The 8,704-nt window shown below is 62.0% G+C and overlaps 1 protein-coding gene across 1 annotated transcript; it reads right to left on the bottom strand.

The window, feature by feature from the left end:
* Positions 1-763: 763 nt before the first annotated feature.
* LOC311530111 (antigen-presenting glycoprotein CD1d-like) lies at positions 764-4,693 on the bottom strand (the record flags this gene model as incomplete). The annotated part of the gene is made up of 5 exons (XM_084646491.1): positions 4,627-4,693; positions 4,125-4,403; positions 2,423-2,704; positions 1,733-2,029; positions 764-867 (listed from the first exon to the last, which is right to left on the bottom strand). The coding sequence occupies exons 1-5, from the start codon at positions 4,673-4,675 to the stop codon at positions 764-766; spliced, it is 1,011 nt and encodes a 336-aa protein (XP_084502617.1). The 5' UTR covers positions 4,676-4,693.
* Positions 4,694-8,704: the final 4,011 nt, after the last annotated feature.

Genomic DNA, 8,704 nt, shown 5'->3' with positions numbered 1-8,704 from the left:
CTGCCCATTCTTGAACCACTTCATTTCAATCCCTGAGAGGTAAAACCCCATCACGGGGTCCCTCACACCCAGCTTTGGAGGGGCCCTGCCCCCAGGAGCTCTCAGCCCAGCCCAGCCAGCGACCTTGGAGCGGCCTCCCCGGCGCCCCACGGGCTGTAGTCTTGTCAGGGTTCCATGTGGGTAGCTGGGCCAATGTCCCACGGGCAACCCACTTGCTACCTGGGCACCCTAGCTCAGCCTGAACGCTGTGCCAGGACCCACTCCTGGTTCCCATGAACCCATCCGCGCCCACCGCCTTTGTGTCTGAAGCTGTGTCTGACCCCTGCTCCCAGGCCCTGGCTCCTACAGGCCCCAGTGGGGCCCGCTGGGGAGCCCCTCCCTGAAAGGTTTATTGAATGGCACAGGCCAGCGCCGGCTCCCTGCGGATCCTGGATCCCAGCGATCCCATGGCACCCCTAAGTGTCCAACGTGCCCCGAATGATCTAGAGGGAGAAGAATCCCACCCCCCACCCAGGGCCCTGATCTCCCTGGGCTCCGATCCAGTCCTGCCCTTGGGGCCCTCAGCTCTGGAGCCGAGCATGGATCTAGCCTGAAGGTCCATATCCCCAGGAGACCAATGCCCACGCCTGGGCCGGTGCCACCCTCAGGCCCTGGACTCCCCCCTGGTCTAACATCCTGGTAGCCCCTGGAAGGAGAGAGCAGGGGGAGGGTTATGGGGTGTAACACCCCCACCCCCACCCCCTACCCCAGAGAGGGAGAGGACTCACCTGCGTCTGCTCCTCCACAGCGCCACGGCCATGGCGGCTACGGCCACAACCCCCAGGGCGATGCCCACGGCCAGGCCGGGGCCCCAGCCCCTGCTGTGCCCTGTAAAACAGGGGGGGCCGTGCTGGGAACCGGGACAGGAGCATGGGCCCTGTTCCCCCTGCCTCCCCCGCAGTGCTCCCTGTACCCCCCACCCCAACCCACTGCCCTCAGCCCCCCACCCTGTTCCATCAGCCTCCCCCACAGTCCCCCCTGATCCCCCAACCCCAACCCACTGCCCTCAGCCCCCCACCCTGTTCCATCAGCCTCCCACGCAGTCCCCCCTGATCCCCCCACCTCCAACCCACTGCCCTTGGCCCCCCCCACCTGGTTCCATCAGCCTCCCCCGCAGTCCGCCCTGTACCCCCCACCCCAACCCACTGCCCTCAGCCTTGCCCTACCCTAAATCTCTTTCTTCAACCTCCCCCGTCATCCCACCCCCATCGCTCCCCCTGCTGTCCCACCCCCTCATCTTCCCCCATTCCAGTCCTGCTCCCCTATGTCTCATCCCCTCCAGACCCTTGCCCCTCTTCCTAACCCCCCTGACCCTCCCCAGCCCTGCCCCATTGTCTCCCCCTGCCCCACTGCACACAGCTCTCTCTACCCTGTCCCATTCATGCTCCCCTCACCCACACCCTGCTCTCCCCATCCCAGTCCTGTCCTATCCCCCTCAGCCCCCACCCTGCTCCCCCCATCCCAGTCCTGTCCCATCCCCCTCAGCCCCCACCCTGCTCCCCCAGTCCCAGTCCTGTCCCACTCAGTTCCTCCACCCTGCTTCCGCTGGTCCATCACCACACATCCGCTGACACCCTCGACCTCCCTCCACCCGAATCCCGCAGCCTGGACCCACCCCCGTCCCACTCAGGACGTGCAGGAAAAGCCCCCAGGGACCATGACCGCCCCCTCCCCTCCAGGGACGTGCCCCTACCCCAGGGGATCAGCAGGCTCTGGCCCCCCAGGCTGCTGTGCTCCACCCGGCAGGCGTAGCTGTGCCCGTCGCCCGGCTCCACGGCCAGGGAGCTGCGCAGCTGGTAGGTCAGGTCCGCGTTGGGCAGGATCCCGCTGGAGCTCAGCCACCAGCCCGGCCCCACCTCCTCCCCGTCCTGCAGCCAGGCCACGCGGACGGGCCGGGGGTAGAAACCGGTGACCCGGCAAACCAGCAGTAACGGCGCGGGGGTCCCGGCTTGGGGAGGCGCTCGGGCAAACACCACGGCGACCGGCCGCTCTGAGACAGGGGGAGAGAGACGGGGCGGGGGAAAGGGGACGATTCAGTCTGAGCCTCAGGGACTCACTAGCCAAACCCAGCTCCATCCCCCGGGGTCAGGCGTTGGCCCCACTGTCCTGGCCAGACCCTGCAGTTACCAGTGGTGAGGGAATCCCCCTTCACTTCCTGTCCTAAACTGCTGTTCAGTGCGGCTATGAACGGCTACTGCGCTCCACCCCAGCTATAGCTGCATTTGTACACCAGGCAAGGGGTCTCTGGATAAACAGCCCTCTGCCCCACCCCAGAGGGGGCTGCATCTCACAGCTGGGCGAGGGATCCCCATGTAAATAGCTCGCATGCCCCACCCCAGAGGTGGCTGCATCTCAGCGAGCAGGGAGTGGTGTCCAGCCTCACCTTGCCTCTCCAGAGACTCTTTCCCATGCTGGACAAAGCTCTTGAGCTCATTGACACACGTCGTTCTCAGGAGAAACGGAAGCGTGATGGCCACCGCTCTGTTGCAGTTAAGAATCTCCAGGGCTTTGAGCGTCAGCTTATGCCCCTGCCGAGTGACCCATTTGCCGGTGTCCATGTCAAAGCTGACGAAGTCCTCGCCGTTCATCCCAGCATCACAGAATTGCCTCGAGGTGCCGTTGGGGTGGAGCTCGCAGCCCTCGGTGAACTGGGTAACAAAGGGGTCTGGAACAGGAAGGGCAGGGGGGACAAGGACAGGCCGTCCAGAGGTCACCGGGACGGGGGTAGGGGCAGAAATAGAGAGATGCGGGGGGGAAATAAAGACACAATGTCAAGTGCAATGAGGATGTTGGGCCACAAGATGGGGGCCGGATTGTGGGGGGCCCTGGTTCCAGTTCAGGGTACGTTGCAGTTTCTGTTTCAAGCTGTTTTTTTCAAAGTGTTCTAAGGTCCACATGCATTGTCGGATTGGCTCGAAAATCGCTATGAGACATCGGGGCCTGAGGCAGAGTTTGTGGTGCTAATTTGGAGTGACTTCATCGGGGGGATCCTGAGATACAGACCCCGTCCCAGATAAATGCTTAATTATTTAGAACGTTATTTGTGATGCTCGAGAGAAAACTGTGGCCCTGAGCCTCAATACACTCACATCCCCGGGCTCCCCTCAGCTCAGAGCCGCCCCGGTGGCAAGGACACGTTTGGCTTCCCGAGGTTACACAAGTCACTGGGCCTTGGTTGTGTGTGTGGAGCGGTACGCCGGGCGGTGGTGCACCTCTGCCCACAGACGGTTCACACCTCTGCCAGGGGTTCTTTCCTCGGCAGCGACTCAGGGCATGACACACCGAGTCACACGCTCGCTCAGTGGGAGAGGCTGTAACCTCTGAGCCCCGGGAGGACCCGTCCGAGCCCCGTCACCGAGAGGGTCCTGCGGCTGTGAGCTGTGATCACCGGGCCGGCTGTCACGCTGTCGTGAAACGCACATGCCCCGGCAGATTGCCGTGAAACTAGCTCTGCCCCACCAAGGTGCAGGGGAGACTTTGGGGTGCAAATCTGGGGGCAGGTGGTTAAGAGGTTCCTGAGAGGAAGTCTTGCCCGAGGACCTGCTTTTAGTGCTCCAGCATCAGACACCCGGCGCAGGCCCTGGGCTGAGCCGCTGAGAAGAGGCGTGCTGGGCTCTGTCCCATGCCCCGGGGCAGCGCTGGCTGTGAGGGGGGGAGGCATGAGCTCAGCTCTGCATTTCCTGCCCATGTGTCAGTTTTCAAGGTTGAGGCAGGACAGGTGGCACGTTGAGCAGCCTTCCCCTTCCTCTCCACTTCCCTCTCCTTCGACAAAGGCCTTTGGTAGGGCACGTGGTCGCGAAAGACCATGAGCCTAGGGTCAGGGGCTGGGACATGGGGCCTTTCCCCTCTAGGGCGCACAGGCTACAATCCGGCCCCAGAGCAGGGGACTGGCTCAATGGGGTGGAGAATGGGACACGGGGCCTTTCCCCTCTAGGGGACGCTGGCTCCATCCAGCCTAAAGGCCAGGGCCTGGCTGTCTTGCCCTCGATCCACCCTGTCAGGACACAGTTGCTGCTGTGAGCGTGTCAGTTCTCAGCTCCCTGGTGGGTGCGGGAAGGGACCCCCTCAGACTGCACCATACTCACAGCCCTCTCCTTCTTCCTGAGCCAGATCGTTCATCATACGGATGAAGTTGGACAGATAGGTATAGATCAATGTCTCCAGGTCCTGCCACACCTTCGGGGTGAGGCCCAGCCGGGCCCAGGGCTGCAGGAAGCGGATCTTGCAGGGGCTGCAGTCTAGGGAGTGGGTCTCCAGGTCGCCAACCAGGGCTGTCCCCAGTATGTCCGTGGAGCTGGCGTTGTGGAAGATGATGGTTTGGAACAGCCGGAGGGTGAGAGACCCTGGGGGGACAGGAGGGGAGGCTGTGGGGCGGGGAGAGGAAACAAGTGGAGGATAAAGCAGGTGGGGAGAGGGATTAATGAATCTCCGTCTCCTTAATGCTCCCTGCTGACCCCTAACCCGCCTCCCCCCTCCTCCTACACCCCCGGCAAGGGTCACTAGCCCAGCATGGTGCTGCCCCACCCTGGCATTACACCATCTGCACCCCCTCAGTAGCAAAAAGGGCGGGGGGGGGTCCCCGCTTACCGGCCAGAGCCCCCCATGCCCAGGGGAGGAGCAGCAGAGGGAGCAGCATCCCAGCAAGGGAATACGGGCTCAGGCAGGTGTCCGGGCCGCGGGACGAGGGGCCCAGGGTTGCACACTTGTGCTCTCGGTTCCTCCCAGGTCGCAAATCTCTCTGCCAACTTCTCTCTTTGTCTGTCTCTGCTCAGCGCCGTGCCCGCAGCTGCCAGCCCCGAGCCAATCAGGGCAGAGGGAGTCGGGGAGCGGCGGCAGCGCGGGAAGGGGATCCCCGGCAGGAAGAGCAGAACCAGGCCCTGAGCCAGGGTCAGTGTGTGTGAGACGCCCCCTCCATCTCCTCTGCCCTGGGACAATGGGGCCAGTCCTGCCTGCCAGGGGACAGCGCCCCCCACTTAGGGCTTGATTCACCCACAGACAAACCAGCCACGCACCTAGACCTCGAATTGGTGGGGGGTGGCCCCAACATTACAGGCCAGCGTCCTCCTTCTCACCCCACCCAGGGGCTCTGCCTCCCCACAGCTGCACCCTCTGACGGGGAACCGCACCCCGAACCTGGCCTGCCGCGGGTGGGGGGCGGGGGGAGACTTGGGGTGGTGGTGGTGGTGGAAAGCAACCCAGCCCCCACTCACCCCGCAGTGGGGCTCCTGTCCCATGGGGCTGGGCCTGGCTCCCCCCGCAGGGGCTGCACCTGAGTGACGGGGGGAGATGGGGTGGGGGCAGGGGAGAAGGGTCAGAGCAGAATCGAGGGCAGAGCCCCCCAACTGTCCCCTCATCCCAATGGCCCCTCCCCCAACCTGCCTCTCCCAATAGCCCCTCCCCTTCCCCTCCTGATAGCCCCTCCCCCTCCATCCCGATGGCCCCTCCCCTTCCCTCTCCCAATAGCCCCTTCCTCTCCCTGCCCGCTTTCCTATTAGCCACACTCCTGCTCCCTGCCCCCCCGTTCCTGCTCATTAGCCCCTCCCACTCCTTGGCCCCGCCTCCTTATTCTTCTCCCAGGCCCCTCCCTTTCCCTCACTGGCTTGGCGGGACAGCCTATTAGAAGGCGCCATCCTGTTTAAATGTCACTAGTTGCCGGGCAGAGTCAGCCGGGGCAGCATGAGGGAGAACTGGCGGGGATGAAAAAGGGCAGGAAACGGGCGGGGAAGCTCCGCGAGGCGCCAACGGCCGCTGAGAGCACGAGGCGGGAAGGGCCAACTGTCACCTGAGAGGGTGGGAGGGGGCGGGGCCAACTGTCACTTGGAGTCCTGGCTCCCAGCCCCCCGGCTCTAACCACTAGACCCCACTCCCTTCCCCGAGCTGGGGAGAGAACCCAGGAGTCCGGGCTCCCAGCCCCAGCCCCCCCACTCAAACCTGCTCAACCCCGCTCTTCCCCTAGATGTGGGACAGAGAACCCAGGAGTCCGGACCCCTTTGTCATGGTTCAGCTGGGGGCTGTGCAGAGCCTGGCATACCAAGGGCGCTGAGCTTGTTTCGGGGTGTGTGGGGGGGGTGTCTGTGCTGAACCTGGCACGACAGGGGCCCCGATCTCTTTCAGGGGGATCTGTGTAGCGCCCGGGGGCCCCTCCATTGGCTACGGCTGCCGTTTCTGTGGCAGGCCGGAGCGCGCCGAGTGGCTCGGGGCTCTGTCTGCCCTTGAGCTCCTGGTGAGAAACAGGAAATTCAGCAGCGTTCACGGCCGCCGCTTGTGCAAAGGCAGCTGCAGGCGGGGCGGGGGGTGATTTACAGTCAGCGACAGACGTGTCGGAGTCGGGGCCGGGTGCGGCGCACAAACGACTGACCACGGTTTCCGTCCCGCGAGCCGGAGTCGACCTCCAGGCGCTCAGCGTGCAGAGCCAAAAAGCACCTCTAGCCCTCACGAGTGCAAAGAAATTTCTCCAAACCGGGGCGGGGGGGACCCATGCCTGAGTCTGCAGAGACCCTGAGCTGGTCGCTCTGGGAGGGGGGCGCTTCCCTGACTGTGATCCCGGCAGTGATGGGGGTGGGCTTGCTCTGGGGGGCAATAACCTGCTAGAACTAGGGAAAGCACACAGGAGTCTGAGCTACCACCCTCCTCTGCTCTAACCACTAGACCTCACTCCCCTCTCTGTGTACGTGCAGCACAAAGCACATGGGTGTCACCCTCCAGCGAGGTGCTATTGGCAGCAAACAAGGCCGATTCAGTTTAGATTTTCTGGGCTTCCTTCTGCAAATGTAACTCTCCCCATCTCGAGGTGCAACCCTAAGACCTGGGAAAGTCTCAATGCCCTCGCGTGGGCACCCTCATTCTGCCCCCTTCCACTCCACTGAGCCAGTCCCCCAGCTCTGGGGCCAGATTGTAGCCTGTGCGCCCTAGAGGGGAAAGGCCCCATGTGCCAGCCCCTGACCCGAGGCTCAAGGTCTTTCATGTCCCCTATCAAAGGCCTTTGTCGAAGGAGGGGGAAGGCTGCTCATGGTGCCCTATCTGAACGTTGAAAACTGACCCCTCTAGGAAGGGGTCACCCAACAAAGAATGGGATACGCAGGAAATGCAGAGATAAGATAATGCCTCCCCCACTGTGAGAGGAAAGGACCGAAAGGCAAAGGAATATATGTGGGATAAGGCAAGAGATTCCCGTGCTTCCTGTTTCCTTAGATGCGACCCTCCCTATCCAGCACCTGTCATCTGGTGGGTTGGATCTTCCCACAAAGAGTCCCTCCCATCTCGAATAACGAGGAGTCAGTTGCGATAAGGTGGAAAACAAATGAAGTGTAGTGAGCGATTGGTGTACAATGAATGCGGCAAAGCAAAGGAGGGAGTAAACAGGCAAATGTTGCAATACAGTGATTTCCCCCAAATAAACCCTATAAACAGGACAGCAGCTGAAGGTGGCTGGTGGTAAGTGGGATGTGGCTGTCTGGCCTTCTCTTCTCCTTGCAGGGGATGGCAACGTAGGCGCAGAGCTGCGGAAGGAAAACCCGAGCCCCCTCTACCACGGGGATGGGGAGGTGAGTGCAAGTCAGACCCTCACTGTCACTCAGAGGGACAGCCGCTGAGCAGGGCTCGGGGCAGACTTATATACTCTGGCCCGGGAAACCCCGTAGAAGGAGCAGAAAACCCCTCCTGGGAAACCCTGTGGAAAAGGCGGTAAAAACCAGTTCTATCCAGAAGTTGTTTACCCCTTCTGAGGAGAAATAAAAGGCGGGAACACTGTGATCAGCTGGATCACATGGGCACAAATTCCATTTTGAAAATCAACATGGCATCCTGAAATTATACACAACATACAAAATGGACAAAACGCAACAATCACCCTCTCAGCCAGCGCTGCCCCAGGGGGTGGGACAGAGCCCAGCACGCCTCTTCTCAGCGGCTCAGCCCAGGGCCGGCGCCGGCTGTCTGATGCTGGAGCACTAAAAGCAGGTCCTCGGGCAAGTCTTTCTCTCAGGAACCCCTTCACCACCTGCCCCCAAATCTGCACCACAAACTCTTCCCCTGCACCTTGCTAGTTTCACGGCAATCTGCCGGGGCATGTGCGTTTCACGACAGCGTGACAGCCGGCCCGGTGATCACAGCTCACAGCCGCAGGACCCTCTCGGTGACGGGGCTCGGACGGGTCCTCCCGGGGCTCAGAGGTTACAGCCTCTCCCACTGAGCGAGCGTGTGACTCGGTGTGTCATGCCCTGAGTCGCTGCCGAGGAAAGAACCCCTGGCAGAGGTGTGAACCGTCTGTGGGCAGAGGTGCACCACCGCCCGGCGTACCGCTCCACACACACAACCAAGGCCCAGTGACTTGTGTAACCTCGGGAAGCCAAACGTGTCCTTGCCACCGGGGCGGCTCTGAGCTGAGGGGAGCCCGGGGATGTGAGTGTATTGAGGCTCAGGGCCACAGTTTTCTCTCGAGCATCACAAATAACGTTCTAAATAATTAAGCATTTATCTGGGACGGGGTCTGTATCTCAGGATCCCCCTGACGAAGTGACCCCAAATTAGCACCACAAAATCTGCCTCAGGCCCCGATGTCTCACAGTGATTTTCGAGCCAATCTGATGTTGCACGTGGATCTTAGAGCACAAATCAGCTTTAAACAGTAACTGCAACCTGTCCTGCCCCACAATCCCACTGCCAT

The sequence above is a fragment of the Lepidochelys olivacea genome (genome assembly GCF_965140295.1).
Source record: "Lepidochelys olivacea isolate rLepOli2 genome assembly, chromosome: 14".
NCBI classification, from domain to species: Eukaryota; Metazoa; Chordata; order Testudines; family Cheloniidae; genus Lepidochelys; species Lepidochelys olivacea.
The sequence above is the reverse complement of the archived record's forward strand: the minus strand, read 5'-3'. Positions and strand labels throughout refer to the sequence as shown.